Source organism: Trichomycterus rosablanca, chromosome 19 (assembly GCF_030014385.1).
Source record: "Trichomycterus rosablanca isolate fTriRos1 chromosome 19, fTriRos1.hap1, whole genome shotgun sequence".
NCBI classification, from domain to species: domain Eukaryota; kingdom Metazoa; phylum Chordata; class Actinopteri; order Siluriformes; family Trichomycteridae; genus Trichomycterus; species Trichomycterus rosablanca.
In genome coordinates, this window is record NC_086006.1 from 10,073,031 (window position 1) to 10,088,746 (window position 15,716).

Here is a 15,716-nt window from a genome sequence, read left to right on the forward strand (position 1 = left end):
GTACAGTTATAAGTCATACACCTGTGTATTAAAGGTTGTAGATGAATAAAGCACGTCACTAAAAATGGCCAAGAGAAATATTTTTTGCTGTTGAGCAAAAAATGGAATGAGGAGTTTCATACATGTTGCAACAGTGACACCTACTGTCTTGTTGAGGCATCAGGTTTTATATATACTGTATATACAGTGGGGGAAATAAGTATTTGATCCCCTGCTGATTTTGTAAGTTTACCCCCTTACAAAGACTTGAACAGTCTGTAATTTTTATGGAAGGTTTATTTTAACAGAGAGAGACAGAATATCAACAAAAAATCCAGAAAGAAAACATTAAATAAAGGTTATAAATTAATTTGTATTTAACTAAGGGAAATAAGTATTTGATCCCCTACCAACCAGCAAGAATTCTGACCCCCACAGACCGGTTATGTGCCCATGAGGCACACAAATTAGTCCTGTCCCTGTATAAAAGACTCCTGTCAAAGAATCAGTTTCTTCCGTTCAAATCTCTCGACCACCATGGGCAAGACCAAAGAGCTATCAAAGGACGTCAGGGACAAGATTGTAGACCTGCACAAGGCTGGAATGGGCTAGAAGACCATCAGCAAGAAGCTTGGTGAGAAAGAGACCACTGTTGGTGCGATAATTCGAAAATGGAAGAAATACAAGATCACAGTCAATCACCCTCACTCTGGAGCTCCATGCAAGATCTCACCTGGTGGGGTAAGAATGATTCTGAGAAAGGTGAGGTCAGTCCAGAATTACACGGGAGGAGCTTGTCAATTTTTTACAGGGACAGGACTAATTTGTGTGCCTCATGGGCACATAACCGGTCTATGGGGGTCAGAATTCTTGCTGGTTGGTAGGGGATCAAATACTTATTTCCCTTAATTAAATACAAATTAATTTATAACTTTTATTTAATGTTTTTTTTCTAAATTTTTTGTTGATATTCTGTCTCTCTCTGTTAAAATAAACCTTCCATAAAAATTATAGACTGTTCAAGTCTTTGTAAGGGGGTAAACTTACAAAATCAGCAGGGGATCAAATACTTATTTCCCCCACTGTATACAGTGTATCACAAAAGTGAGTACACCCCTCACATTTCTGCAGATATTTAAGTATATCTTTTCATGGGACAACACTGACAAAATGACACTTCGACACAATGAAAAGTAGTCTGTGTGCAGCTTATATAACAGTGTAAATTTATTCTTCCCTCAAAATAACTCAATATACAGCCATTAATGTCTAAACCACCGGCAACAAAAGTGAGTACACCCCTTAGTGAAAGTTCCTGAAGTGTCAATATTTTGTGTGGCCACCATTATTTCCCAGAACTGCCTTAACTCTCCTGGGCATGGAGTTTACCAGAGCTTCACAGGTTGCCACTGGAATGCTTTTCCACTCCTCCATGACGACATCACGGAGCTGGCGGATATTCGAGACTTTGCGCTCCTCCACCTTCCGCTTGAGGATGCCCCAAAGATGTTCTATTGGGTTTAGGTCTGGAGACATGCTTGGCCAGTCCATCACCTTTACCCTCAGCCTCTTCAATAAAGCAGTGGTCGTCTTAGAGGTGTGTTTGGGGTCATTATCATGCTGGAACACTGCCCTGCGACCCAGTTTCCGGAGGGAGGGGATCATGCTCTGCTTCAGTATTTCACAGTACATATTGGAGTTCATGTGTCCCTCAATGAAATGTAACTCCCCAACACCTGCTGCACTCATGCAGCCCCAGACCATGGCATTCCCACCACCATGCTTGACTGTAGGCATGACACACTTATCTTTGTACTCCTCACCTGATTGCCGCCACACATGCTTGAGACCATCTGAACCAAACAAATTAATCTTGGTCTCATCAGACCATAGGACATGGTTCCAGTAATCCATGTCCTTTGTTGACATGTCTTCAGCAAACTGTTTGCGGGCTTTCTTGTGTAGAGACTTCAGAAGAGGCTTCCTTCTGGGGTGACAGCCATGCAGACCAATTTGATGTAGTGTGCGGCGTATGGTCTGAGCACTGACAGGCTGACCCCCCACCTTTTCAATCACTGCAGCAATGCTGACAGCACTCCTCCGCCTATCTTTCAAAGACAGCAGTTGGATGTGACGCTGAGCACGTGCACTCAGCTTCTTTGGACGACCAACGCGAGGTCTGTTCTGAGTGGACCCTGCTCTTTTAAAATGCTGGATGATCTTGGCCACTGTGCTGCAGCTCAGTTTCAGGGTGTTGGCAATCTTCTTGTAGCCTTGGCCATCTTCATGTAGCGCAACAATTCGTCTTTTAAGATCCTCAGAGAGTTCTTTGCCATGAGGTGCCATGTTGGAACTTTCAGTGACCAGTATGAGAGAGTGTGAGAGTTGTACTACTAAATTGAACACACCTGCTCCCTATGCACACCTGAGACCTAAAAACACTAACAAATCACATGACATTTTGGAGGGAAACTGACAAGCAGTGCTCAATTTGGACATTTAGGGGTGTAGTCTCTTAGGGGTGTACTCACTTTTGTTGCCGGTGGTTTAGACATTAATGGCTGTATATTGAGTTATTTTGAGGGAAGAATAAATTTACACTGTTATATAAGCTGCACACAGACTACTTTTCATTGTGTCAAAGTGTCATTTTGTCAGTGTTGTCCCATGAAAAGATATACTTAAATATCTGCAGAAATGTGAGGGGTGTACTCACTTTTGTGATACACTGTATATACAGTATATATATATATATATATATATATATATATATATATCAGGGCTGTCAAACGATTAAAAATTTTAGTCGCGATTAATCTCAGAATTTCATATAGTTAATCGCGATTAATCGCATTTAATCGCATTAAAAAAAAAAATCTGTGTAAATGTTATAGAAAACATCCACAAAGTTGAATCAGTTCACAGACCTGATCAGTTTATATACTGTATGTGATAACAGCACGGTCTTTTCACACCACAACTGTATTACTCCGCAGACGCGTTGCCATTAACGACAAGCTTCATGCACACAAACGCGCACGCAGGCAACACAGACTTTTTTCCCGATGGTGTTTTAAATTCGTTATCTGATACACAATCTAGTGCACTCTGTAGGGAACATTAATGTGTTTGTAGCGCGAACAGTTAGCTTAATAGCCAATATCCTCTGGTGTGTGCAATAGGTTTTTTATTTCTTTTTTTTTCCTTCGGAGGTTCTTGCCTTTTTCTTCTTGTTCTTCTTACCTCCCTGAAATGAGTTTTTGCAACTTGGAATGTCTGCTTTGTAGTGTTAAACTTTATATTCGTTGTGGAACTACTTTTTGGCGCAAGGTATTATCAATATTAAAGCATATTTATTAAGAAATTCAGGGCTTCTTTCTTTATTTTGTAAAAACTGTTGTATAAAAGCAATAGAACGTTTGAGGTCGTGTGTTATCACGAATAACATCACGGCTGTGATTCGGTCGCAGGCACGAGCCGTAGGCGAGTACCATAGATCATCACAGCCGTGATGTTATTCGTGATAACACACTCCCTCTCGTGTTCTATTGCTTAAATATATAATGCAATTATTACTTAATTGAGTAAGATTGTCGCCTCGCAGCAAGAAAGTCCTGGGTTCGATTCCCAGTTTGAGCAGTCTGGGTCCTTTCTGTGTGGAGTTTGCATGTTCTCCCCATGTCTGCGTGGGTTTCCTCCGGGAGCTCCGGTTTCCTCCCACAGTCCAAAGACATGCAAGTGAAGTGAATTGGAGATACTAAATTGTCCATGATTGTGTTTGACATTAAACACGTCAAGTCAAGTCAACTTTATTTATATAGCGCTTTTTACAATAGACATTGTCTCAAAGCAACTTTACAAAATCCAGGACCAACAGATACAAAAACCCCTGTTGAGCAAGCCGAGGGCGACTGTGGCAAGGAAAAACTCCCTGAAAATTACAGGAAGAAACCTTGAGAGGAACCAGACTCAGCAGGGCCCATCCTTCTTGGGTGGTCTGGAGGATACTTTAAATAAATACACGATTTACACAAGCATACAAACACAGAATTAAATGATCTAAAAGTTATAACTGGTAATAAATAGATAAATAAATAATAATAGAGTTGTTATTCGCTCTAGTCTTCAATAAAGTCTGTAGTGAGTTCTTGTCATTCTTGGTGCAATTACTCCAGACCCGTCACATCCGGCAGGAGCAGCATAGTTGTCACGGCAGTCTCGACTTTAATCCTTAACCTCGGCGGGTAAACAGGTTTCCATCAGAACGCCTTTGGAGTAAAACAACAAAGAATGTAGTTAATAATGTACAATGCTAGTTGATTAAAACAGTTTTACAGAGAGTTTTAGACTCCGGCAGCCCTGATTATTACAGCATAACTAAAAGGGAGAGCGAGCAGGTAACAAGGTCATGAAGGCTTTCACAGGACATCAGCGCCCACCTCTCCTACCCAAACCGGAGACACGTGAACTGAGAAATCTTGTGTAACCAGTAATTAAATGTCCTGTTAAGAATGTAACCGAAGTACTAAACATGGTGTTAGAATCCTAATAAATGATAAATAAGTAAATGTACACTGAAGTGACAGAAAGCTGGCACACACCGGTCTAATACTTTGTAGGACCCTTATGGGAGTGTAGGACTGCAGAAATACAGGGGAATGAACTCTATACTGTACAATCCTGTTAAATCCTGAGGTGTAGGATTTCTGTTGCATGGCATCCCAGATATGTTCGATATCGTTGAGATCTGGTGACTTAGGTGGGAATGGCAAAACCCCAAACTCAGTGTTACTCATCAGAAAGGAGGCACACATACTGTAGTATTGACCTGTCAGAGACATTTGTAGACGTACCAGGGGTCCCATGAAATGCCAGCTATACAAATACGGAGTCTCCTGTTGTACCAGGTTTTCTGCAACTTCAGTGTATAGAATAGTTTGTTAATATGTATTTGTGTCCTTTTTATATTTCAGGATGAGTCCAACGGAGAGATCACCTTCTACATGAAAGGCGCTGATGTGGTTATGTCCGGCATTGTGCAGTACAATGATTGGTTAGAAGAGGAGGTATTTTCACTTTTTCTTACTTTTATATACGCCTTATGAATGCACTATATGGCCTAAAGTATGTAGACACCCTTCTTAACTATTAAATTGCAGATCTATTATATGAAATAAATCAATTACTTATAATTTGGAGCTAATATAGCCCACATGCACAAAGTTAGGGTCATACAGACATGGTATGACCAGTTCAATGCCTGATCTTTGGGTTCACTTCCCAGGCGGGGCGGTCCGGGTCCTTTCTGTGCGGAGTTTGCATGTTCTCCGTGTCTGCATGGGTTTCCTCCGGGAGCTCCAGTTTCCTTCCACAGTCCAAAAACATGCAGTCAGGTTAATTAGAGACACTGAATTGCCCTACAGATGAATTGGTGTGTGTGTGTGTGTATGTGTGCCCCATCCAGGGTGTTACTGTGTGCCTTGCACCCATTGAAAAACTGGGATAGGCGCCAGAACAAATCCCCCCCCTTCCCGCGACCCTGATTGGATAAGGGAAAGTAACTGAGTGTACAAGTACCCAAACTCTTGTGGAAATGAAGGAGGGGGGTTAACTTTCATTTCAATGCCCAAGGTTTTGCAGTGGGATGTGTCTTATTGCCAGGTGTCCATATATTTCTGGCTGTACAGTGTAAATGTAGAATAAAATACCAAAAGTTTAAAGTGCTTTTCTAATGCTGGAACATCCCCGTTATGTCTTTGTCAGTGTGGCAACATGGCCAGAGAGGGTCTGCGAGTTCTGGTCGTTGCCAAGAAGTCTTTGACGGAGGAGCAGTACCAGGATTTCGAGGTGGGTTCTCAGATGTGAAGGGCTAGTGCCTTTATTATTGTGATGGCACAGCAGGTAGTGTTGGTGCCGCACTTCTTCAATGATCCATAATCAATCCCTGTGCTTGTCTACAGAGAGTTTGATATATTTTGTGGTAAGTATTTTGGACTAGGGTTTAGTCTTCTAGTTAATGTGTGTGAACTTTGGCATGTTTTTCTCCTGATTTTGTGGCCTTCTGGTACACTAGTATCATACCTAACAAATACAAACCATTAGGTAGACTGGCTAGTCTGAATTACGTCAGTGAATGAATGAGTAAGTGAGTGAGTAGGTAAGATGAATGAGTGGATAGGTGAGGGAGTGAGTAAGTAGGTGAGTGAATGGGTGAGGTGAATTAGTGAGTAGGTGAGGTGAGAGAGTGAGTGAGTAACTAGGCAAGGTGAGGGAGTGTGGTGAGATGAGTGAGTGGGTAAGGTGAGAAAGGGAGGTGAGAGAGTGAGGTGAAGGAGTGAGTAGGTAGGTGCTGAGTGAGTTGGTGGGGTGAGAGAGGTATAGAAAGTAAGTAGGTGAGTAAATAGGAGAGGTAGGTGAGGTGAGTGAGTAGGTGAGGTGAGTGAGTGAATGGGGTAATGAGTAAATAGGTGAGGTGAGTAGGTGAGGGAGTAGGTGAGGGAGTGAGTGAATAGGTGAGGTGAGTAGGTGAGGTAAGGGAGTGAGTGACAAGGTGAGGTGAGTGAGAAGGTAAGGGAGTGAGTAGATAGGTGAAGTGAGAAGGTAAGGGAGTGAGTGAATAGGAGAGGTGCGAGAGTGAATGAGTAGGTGAGGTGAGTGAGTAGGTAAGCGAGTGAGTAAATAGGTGAAGTGAGGGAGTGAGTGAATAAGTGAGGTGAGTAGGTATGGTAAGGGAGTGAGTGACAAGGTGAGGTGAGTGAGTAGGTAAGGGAGTGAGTGAATAGGTGAAGTGAGTGAGGTGAGGTAGTGAGTGAATAGTTGAGGTGAGTGAGTAAGTGAATAGGTGAGTAGGTGAGGGAGTGAGTAGGTGAGTGAGTAGGTGAGTGAATAGGAGAGGTGCGAGAGTGAATGAGTAGGTGAGGTGAGTGAGTAGGTAAGGGAGTGAGTAAATAGGTGAAGTGAGTGTGGTGAGGGAGTGAGTGAATAGGTGAGGTGAGTAGGTATGGTAAGGGAGTGAGTGACAAGGTGAGGTGAGTGAGAAGGTAAGGGAGTGAGTGAATAGGTGAGGTGAGCGAGTAAGTGAATAGGTGAGGTGAGTGAGTAGGTGAGTGAATAGGAGAGGTGCGAGAGTAGGTGAGGTGAGTGAGTAGGTAAGCGAGTGAGTAAATAGGTGAAGTGAGTGTGGTGAGGGAGTGAGTGAATAGGAGAGGTGTGAGAGTAAATGAATAGGTGAGTGAGTAGGTGAGGGAGTGAGTAGGTGAGTGAATAGGAGAGGTGCGAGAGTAGGTGAGGTGAGTGAGAAGGTAAGGGAGTGAGTAAATAGGTGAAGTGAGAAGGTAAGGGAGTGAGTAAATAGGTGAAGTGAGAAGGTAAGGGAGTGAGTGAATAGGTGAAGTGAGAAGGTAAGGGAGTGAGTGAATAGGAGAGGTGCGAGAGTAGGTGAGGTGAGTGAGAAGGTAAGGGAGTGAGTAAATAGGTGAGTGAGAAGGTAAGGGAGTGAGTAAATAGGTGAAGTGAGAAGGTAAGGGAGTGAGTGAATAGGAGAGGTGCGAGAGTGAATGAGTAGGTGAGGTGAGTGAGTAGGTAAGCGAGTGAGTAAATAGGTGAAGTGAGTGTGGTGAGGGAGTGAGTGAATAAGTGAGGTGAGTAGGTATGGTAAGGGAGTGAGTGACAAGTTGAGGTGAGTGAGAAGGTAAGGGAGTGAGTGAATAGGTGAAGTGAGTGAGGTGAGGTAGTGAGTGAATAGGTGAGGTGAGTGAGTAAGTGAATAGGTGAGTGAGTAGGTAAGGGAGTGAGTGAATAGGTGAAGTGAGTGAGGTGAGGTAGTGAGTGAATAGGTGAGGTGAGTGAGTAAGTGAATAGGTGAGTGAGTAGGTAAGGGAGTGAGTGAATAGGTGAAGTGAGTGAGGTGAGGTAGTGAGTGAATAGGTGAGGTGAGCGAGTAAGTGAATAGGTGAGTGAGTAAATAGGTGAAGTGAGTGAGGTGAGGTAGTGAGTGAATAGGTGAGGTGAGCGAGTAAGTGAATAGGTGAGTGAGTAGGTAAGGGAGTGAGTGAATAGGTGAAGTGAGTGAGGTGAGGTAGTGAGTGAATAGGTGAGGTGAGCGAGTAAGTGAATAGGTGAGTGAGTAAATAGGTGAAGTGAGTGAGGTGAGGTAGTGAGTGAATAGGTGAGGTGAGCGAGTAAGTGAATAGGTGAGTGAGTAGGTAAGGGAGTGAGTGAATAGGTGAAGTGAGTGAGGTGAGGTAGTGAGTGAATAGGAAAGGTGCGAGAGTAGGTGAGGTGAGTGAGTAGGTAAGGGAGTGAGTAAATAGGTGAAGTGAGTGTGATGAGGTAGTGAGTGAATAGGACAGGTGCGAGAGTAAATGAATAGGTGAGTGAGTAGGTGAGGGAGTGAGTAGGTGAGTGAATAGGAGAGGTGTGAGAGAATGAGTAGGTGAGGTGAGTGAGTAGGTAAGGGAGTGAGTGAATAGGTGAAGTGAGTGAGGTGAGGTAGTGAGTGAATAGGTGAGGTGAGCGAGTAAGTGAATAGGTGAGTGAGTAGGTAAGGGAGTGAGTGAATAGGTGAAGTGAGTGAGGTGAGGTAGTGAGTGAATAGGTGAGGTGAGCGAGTAAGTGAATAGGTGAGTGAGTAAATAGGTGAAGTGAGTGAGGTGAGGTAGTGAGTGAATAGGTGAGGTGAGCGAGTAAGTGAATAGGTGAGTGAGTAGGTAAGGGAGTGAGTGAATAGGTGAGTGAGTAAATAGGTGAAGTGAGTGAGGTGAGGTAGTGAGTGAATAGGTGAGGTGAGCGAGTAAGTGAATAGGTGAGTGAGTAGGTAAGGGAGTGAGTGAATAGGTGAAGTGAGTGAGGTGAGGTAGTGAGTGAATAGGAAAGGTGCGAGAGTAGGTGAGGTGAGTGAGTAGGTAAGGGAGTGAGTGAATAGGTGAAGTGAGTGAGGTGAGGTAGTGAGTGAATAGGAAAGGTGCGAGAGTAGGTGAGGTGAGTGAGTAGGTAAGGGAGTGAGTAAATAGGTGAAGTGAGTGTGATGAGGTAGTGAGTGAATAGGACAGGTGCGAGAGTAAATGAATAGGTGAGTAAGTAGGTGAGGGAGTGAGTAGGTGAGTGAATAGGAGAGGTGTGAGAGAATGAGTAGGTGAGGTGAGTGAGTAGGTAAGGGAGTGAGTGAATAGGTGAGTGAGTCGGAGAGGTGAGTGAATAAGTGAGTGAATAGGAGAGGTGAGGGAGTGAGTAGGTAAGTGAATAGGACAGGTGCGAGAGTAAATAAGTAGGAGAGGGACTGGTAAGGTGGGGGAGTGAGGTGAAGTGAGAGCGTGAGGTGAGGGAGTGAAGAGGTGAGGGAGAGACGCCCTGCATTGCTTTGGCGTCCTTTTCAGCATGTGAGGCTCTGAACCCACCAGGACCTTGATCAGAAGGCAGTGGCTACTAAAGACAGAATGGTTATAATAATGCACTTTATGTTCAAAAGTATGTAGACACCTGACAGCTTGTTGGACAGTTTATTCCCAAAATCAGTCATAAATATAGCGGATCAAGTCTTCCCACTTTTGCAGCTATAACAGCCTCCACTCCTCGGAGAAGTTCTTTTCCACACGATGGGCGCATCCCACTTAAAACAGCATTTACAAAGTCTTGTAAGGTCTTGTGCCAGCTGTAAAGTTGGGTCGAGGAGGGTAAACCTATGGGGTTGTATTCCAGATGTTGGCGTCCAACTTTGTAGGAACAGTTTGGGGAAGGCCCTATTCTGTTCCATCTCGACTGTGCCCCAGTGCACAAAGCAAGGTCCGTAAAGACTAGAACGGCTCTGGATTGTCATCGTCCGTGCAGATGAGGCTTCTGGGATGAGACTCGAGGCAGCCAGTCAGATTTACTGTTGCACAGTGGCAGCCTGCACAATCTGTTGATGCCAGATGTGATTGGCTGAAAAGACATTCGGCTCTTGACTCGATTTTGGAGTGCGTCTATGGGAATTTGTGCCCATCCGGTTCAACACAGCATTTTTGAAATCAGGTCTTGTGCCAGATGTGAAGTTTGGTGGAGGAGGGATAAACCTATGGGGTTGTATTCCAGATGTTGGCGTCCAACTTTGTAGGAACAGTTTGGGGAAGGGCCTATTCCGTTCCACAAAGCAAGGTCCATGTAGTCGAGACAAGGTCAAATCCCAATCGAACACCTCCGGGATGAACTAGAACGGCTCTGGATTGTCATCATCCGTACAGATGAGGCTCCCGTGATGAGACTCGGGGCAGCCAGTCAGATGCCAGATGTGGTTGGCTGAAAAGACATTTGACTCTCAAATATCACCGAGCTCATCTGACCTTCACGTCTCTTTTCCAAAAAGTCCCACAGGGGTGTTTGCTAAAGCCGTTAGTGAGACATCGACATTCTGACACGTCTCGCATTCTCTAGTACCGTTCTGAGACTAAAACCCAGAACCTTCTTCTCGCCCTCTGTCGGTGTTTACACCGGACGTGACTTCCCGTATCCCGCTTTCCACCTTCGAAACGTCCAGGTTTGGACCGAGCGAGCTCAAGATATCCGCTGGAGTTGCCGAGGAACCACGTCGCGTCGATAACAGTCTCAAAACAAGCAACGCAGCAACAAGTTTTCCACAGGGATCACCCAAAAAATGAGAGCGCTGGCGGGCCCGGCCGATTCCCATGTACACACACACACAGACGCCCACCCCCGCACACATGCCTGTTTCCTTTTGCTGTGGTCCTTTCTTACTGCTGTGGAACTGTGTGTGTGAGAGCTGGTGGGCGGTGATGATTCAGTGTGTGACTCATGAAGTGAGAGTGTGTTCCTGTGTGACTCACGCTCACATTGTGTTGCTTTATCTCATTTTTTGCTTTGGGGTTTGGGCCTTCCAGGCTGTAATTTGGCACTGCGACGGTGGACGTAGCCTGATTTATACTTTTTCCACGTTGTGGGAATGTATTTATTTCATAGTTGTGGATACTCACAGGTTTCTCAACCATTCTGCATGAAATGACTTGTCAGAATTGTTCTAGAAATTACAATCTGGCAACCAGGTGGCGCAGCATGGTGTTCCACTAGTACACCAGTGTTGTTGTTTTTTTTTTTTCTCCTTTTTCTCCCCCTTTAGCGCATCCAATTGTTCGATTTGCATCGTGCTTCCTCTCCGTCTATGCCGAACCCTGCCCGAGGAGATCGATTCTAACCCATATCCCCTCCGAAACATGAGCAGCAGCCGGATGCATTTTTGCCACCCGCACATTGATGAGTGTGGCGCCACCTAGCGTTGCATGCGGAGAGACACACCCTAAGGGCACTCTTCCTCATCTCTGTACAGGCGCCTCTAATCAGCCGGCAGGGGTCGTAATCGCATTCTGACAGAGAGAGACCCACATCCGGTTCTTTGTCCCACCCCCCAACTGAGCAACCGGCCAATCGTTGCTCATACAGCCACTCAGCCTCGAACCGGTAAGGCGGAGCTGGATTCGATACCATGTACTCAGAATCCAGCCCTGGTTGCAGCGTGTCTTTTTACCGCTGCGCCACCTGAGCGGCCCCACTGTTGGGATCCTGAACTCAGAAGTTTGAATCTTAACTCACCAGTCAGCTGGGCGCCCCCTAGGGGTCTTTGACGCTGTGTAGGGACCCTGGTTAGTAGCTTGAGGCGCCTGTACAGAAGTGGAGGAATGCAGAGATCAGTGCGTGACTCTCCATGTGCAAGACTGGAGAACTAACTTATGAGTCTACCAAAGTGTGGGCTAATTAGAAGGGGTTGGAAGGAGCGTGTGTCACACGAATATACGATCAGGGTCCCCGGCAGTGGAAGACTAAGAGGCTATATGAAAATTCTTTAGGTCAAAAATATGTGGACACCTGACCATGAGCTTGTTGGACATCCCATTTCTAGAACCATTAGGTACGCCAATCTGGTATATACATCCATTGCTTATATTAGAAGCTCCAGGGATTTGCATATTTCTCCCTTTACAGTGCATAATATCATTAAACGATTCAAGGAGTGTGTGTAAAGGCCAAGGGCGCAAGCTTAATCTGAACGCCCATGATCTTCGATCCCTCAGACGGCACTGCATCAAGAACCGCCACTCAACAATAGCTGATATAACCACATGGGTGAGGGATTACTTTGGCAAACCTTTGCCAAGCACTACAATACAGAGTTACATGCACTAATGCCACTTAAAACTCTACTGTGCAAAAAAGAAGCCTTATGTTAACCATGTCCAGAAGCGGCGTCGACTTCTCTGGGCTCGGAGGCATCTAGGATGGACCATCACACTGTGAAAACGTGTATTGTGGTCAGATGAATCAGCAAAATTGACCACCCAGACTGTTATCAGGAACAAGTCCGAAAGCCAGGGTCTGTCATGGTATGGGGCTGTATCAGTGCCCTTGGCAAAGGTCATTTACACTTCTGTGATGGCAGCATTAATGCATCAGTGGCGTTTTGTTAACATGTCAATGTTTGATGTCCTTCAGGCTCGATATGTCCAAGCAAAGCTCAGCGTGCATGACCGCTCTCTGAAGGTGGCCACGGTGCTTGAGAGTCTGGAGATGGAGATGGAACTGCTGTGTCTGACCGGGGTGGAGGACCAGCTACAGGCCGATGTGAGACCCACACTGGAGATCCTGCGCAATGCTGGAATCAAAGTGAGACTCGAGTTTAAACACTGTTAATAGCTGTTAATGCTAGCACACTTAGGCTTCACTATTTGGTCAAAAATATGTGGACAGTTGACAGTAAGCTTATTGGACTTATTGGATATACCCTGATCAGCCATAACATTAAAACCACCTTCTTGTTTCTACACACACTGTCCATTTTATCAGCTCCACTTACCATATAGAAGCACTTTGTAGTTCTACAATTACTGACTGTAGTCCATCTGTTTCTCTGCATGCTTTGTTAGCCCCCTTTCATGCTGTTCTTCAATGGTCAGGACTCTCACAGGACCACCACAGAGCAGGTATTATTTGGGTGGTGGATCATTCTCAGCACTGCAGTGACACTGACATGGTGGTGGTGTGTTAGTGTGTGTTGTGCTGGTATGAGTGGATCAGACACAGCAGCGCTGCTGGAGTTTTTAAATACCGTGTCCACTCACTGTCCACTCAATTAGACACTCCTACCAAGTTGGTCCACCTTGTAGATGTAAAGTCAGAGACGATCGCTCATCTATTGCTGCTGTTTGAGTTGGTCATCTTCTAGACCTTCATCAGTGGTCACAGGACGCTGCCCGTGGGGTGCTGTTGGCTGGATGTTTTTGGTTGGTGGACTATTCTCAGTCCAGCAGTGACAGTGAGGTGTTTAAAAACTCCATCAGCATTGCTGTGTCTGATCCACTCATACCAGCACAACACACACTAACACACCACCACCATGTCAGTGCAGTGCTGAGAATGATCCACCACCCAAATAATACCTACTCTGTGGTGGTCCTGTGGGGGTCCTGACCATTGATGAATAGAGTGAAAGCAGGCTAAAAAAGTATGTAGAAAAACAGATGGACTACAGTCAGTAATTGTAGAACTACAAAGTGCTTCTATATGGTAAGTGGAGCTGATAAAATGGACAGTGAGTGTAGAAACAAGGAGGTGGCTTTAATGTTATGTATCTGATCCCAGGGGAGAGGTTTTGAAAAATTAAACTACACATGTGGGAGCAAATATTTAAATTTGCTGCGTATGTGGAATAGGTGTTAAGTTGTGATGGTCAAGGTCATGTAACTTCTTTGTTTCTTTGGAAAGGTCTGGATGTTGACAGGAGACAAATTGGAGACGGCCACTTGCACCGCCAAAAACGCCCACCTGATAACCCGCACTCAGGACATCCACGTCTTCAGGCCTGTAAGTATCAAAGTGTGTTTTGGAGTGCTGTGTGGAGAACAGCCCTAGATATAACCAAGCTATCTAAGTACATAATACGCCTGCTATAAACATTTACACTGTTGGCATTTAGCAGACGCCTTTATATAGTAGTGTGACAGAATAGTCTGAGCAGTTGAGGGTTAAGGGCCTTGCTCAAGGGCCCAACAGCAGCCAACTGGCAGCGATGGGGCTTAAACCAGCAACCTTTTAATTACTAGTCCAGTACCTTAACCACTAGGCTACAACTGCCCTTAAACAATACATTTACGGGCCGCTCAGGTGGCTCAGCGGTCAAAACACACGCTAGCACACCAGAGCTGGGATCTCGAATACATCGTATCGAATCTCATCTCTGCCATCCGGCTGGGCTGAGCGGCCACATGAACAACGATTGGCCTGTTGTTCATATAGTTGTTCATCTGCTGGCTGATTGATGGCGCCTGCACAGGGGCGGCGAAGGAGTGCGTTGATCAGGGTGTGTCTCTCCGTACACAGGGCTGATCCACATTAGCACTCGCCCAGTGCAGGTGAAAAAATGCATACGACTGGTGCCCACGTGTCGGAGGGGGCTTTGTTCTCCTCAATCAGAGTGGGTAGGGAGCATGATGCAATCGGGCAATTGGACCTGGTCAGGGTTGCAGCGGGAAACACTAGCAACGAGGCAGGAATACTGTGGACAGGGTGGCAATCCATCACAGCACTTCCCCTTCCCTCGGACACAGCCAATCATGTCTGTGTAGGCACCCAGCCGGCCGACAGCCACTCGAGCGCCTTGGTTTTTTTATTGTTCTCTTTTTTATTTATTTTCCCCCTTCATCTATAGATCTAGTCATTTCCAGTTCCCAATTGTGAATGCGCTGCTGTTTGCACAACCCTGATCTCATCAAGGAGAGTCGCTTCTTATTACCTGACATTTTTGGCTTTCCACACTTCATCTGACCACGCCCCCTTCCCCAGTTACGCAGGTGCCCAGACCAGTCCCGGAAATCGCAAAGCGCAGCGGGAAGGAACCCCATCCATCCGTCCCTCCCCCATACACGGCCAGTTGTGTGCAGCCAAAAATATCTGGACGTCCTTTTCTATCATTTCTCATTATTAACTTTAGGTGTTTCAGCCACACCAGTTGAAAGAATACAAAATATGTCATTGGTTATTTAATAATTAATTAATTATATGCATGCAATTTTGTGGCAACAGTTTGGGGAGGGCCCTTAAATCCACAGTGACATTAATGAGTATTGTGTGAAGCAAAGTCCAGTAGATCATCCAACATCCGGATCTTACAAATGCTTATTTGAATGAATGGGTCTTTCTGTAAAGCCTTCCCAAAAGAGTGGAGGCTGTTATTGCCACAGAATAGGGATTTTGTAAAGAGGTTCTCCTCTGTGTGTGTGTCTACTCTATGAAGTTCCATGCATATGTAACATGCCTAAAACAATTCTGATGCTTCCAAAACATTAAAAGGAGGTCTTTGCACTTGGCTTTGTACCTGCATGAGTGTGTCCGCTGGCTGGAAGGCGTCCAAAGCAGAGCGAGCCTCGGCCAGTAGAGAGGTTATAGCAGCAATGTCATACCCCTCAAAAGAAAGACAATGTCTGGCACGGGATTAAAAACAATCCCAAAACTCCCCGAGGGTTATCGCGCCCGTTAGACCCAACATCTGGCATAACTTCCTCTTTGATACAAACGAAATCTGGATTTAAATCTAAATGGGTTTTGAAGATGACAGATGGATAGCCAAAGTTGTGCATCCACTCTTTAGAAAACATCCTCCTCAGTCCAAGAACTGCAGATGGATTGAAGGACATGAACATCTCTCAGGTCCACAAGAGGAACTTTGATGTCTTTTTAGCATTTTTAAATTAGCTTACCAG

General features: G+C 45.2%; 1 protein-coding gene across 1 annotated transcript in view; it reads left to right on the forward strand.

Annotated features, from left to right (window-relative positions):
- Positions 1-15,716, forward strand: part of LOC134334010 (probable phospholipid-transporting ATPase IIA) — a 70,736-nt gene that overhangs the window by 34,904 nt on the left and 20,116 nt on the right. Inside the window, exons 16-19 of the mRNA XM_063016202.1 lie at positions 4,953-5,045; positions 5,743-5,826; positions 12,454-12,624; positions 13,723-13,821. Of these exons, the coding sequence (XP_062872272.1) occupies positions 4,953-5,045; positions 5,743-5,826; positions 12,454-12,624; positions 13,723-13,821 (447 nt within the window). The remainder of the gene's footprint in view (positions 1-4,952; positions 5,046-5,742; positions 5,827-12,453; positions 12,625-13,722; positions 13,822-15,716) is intronic.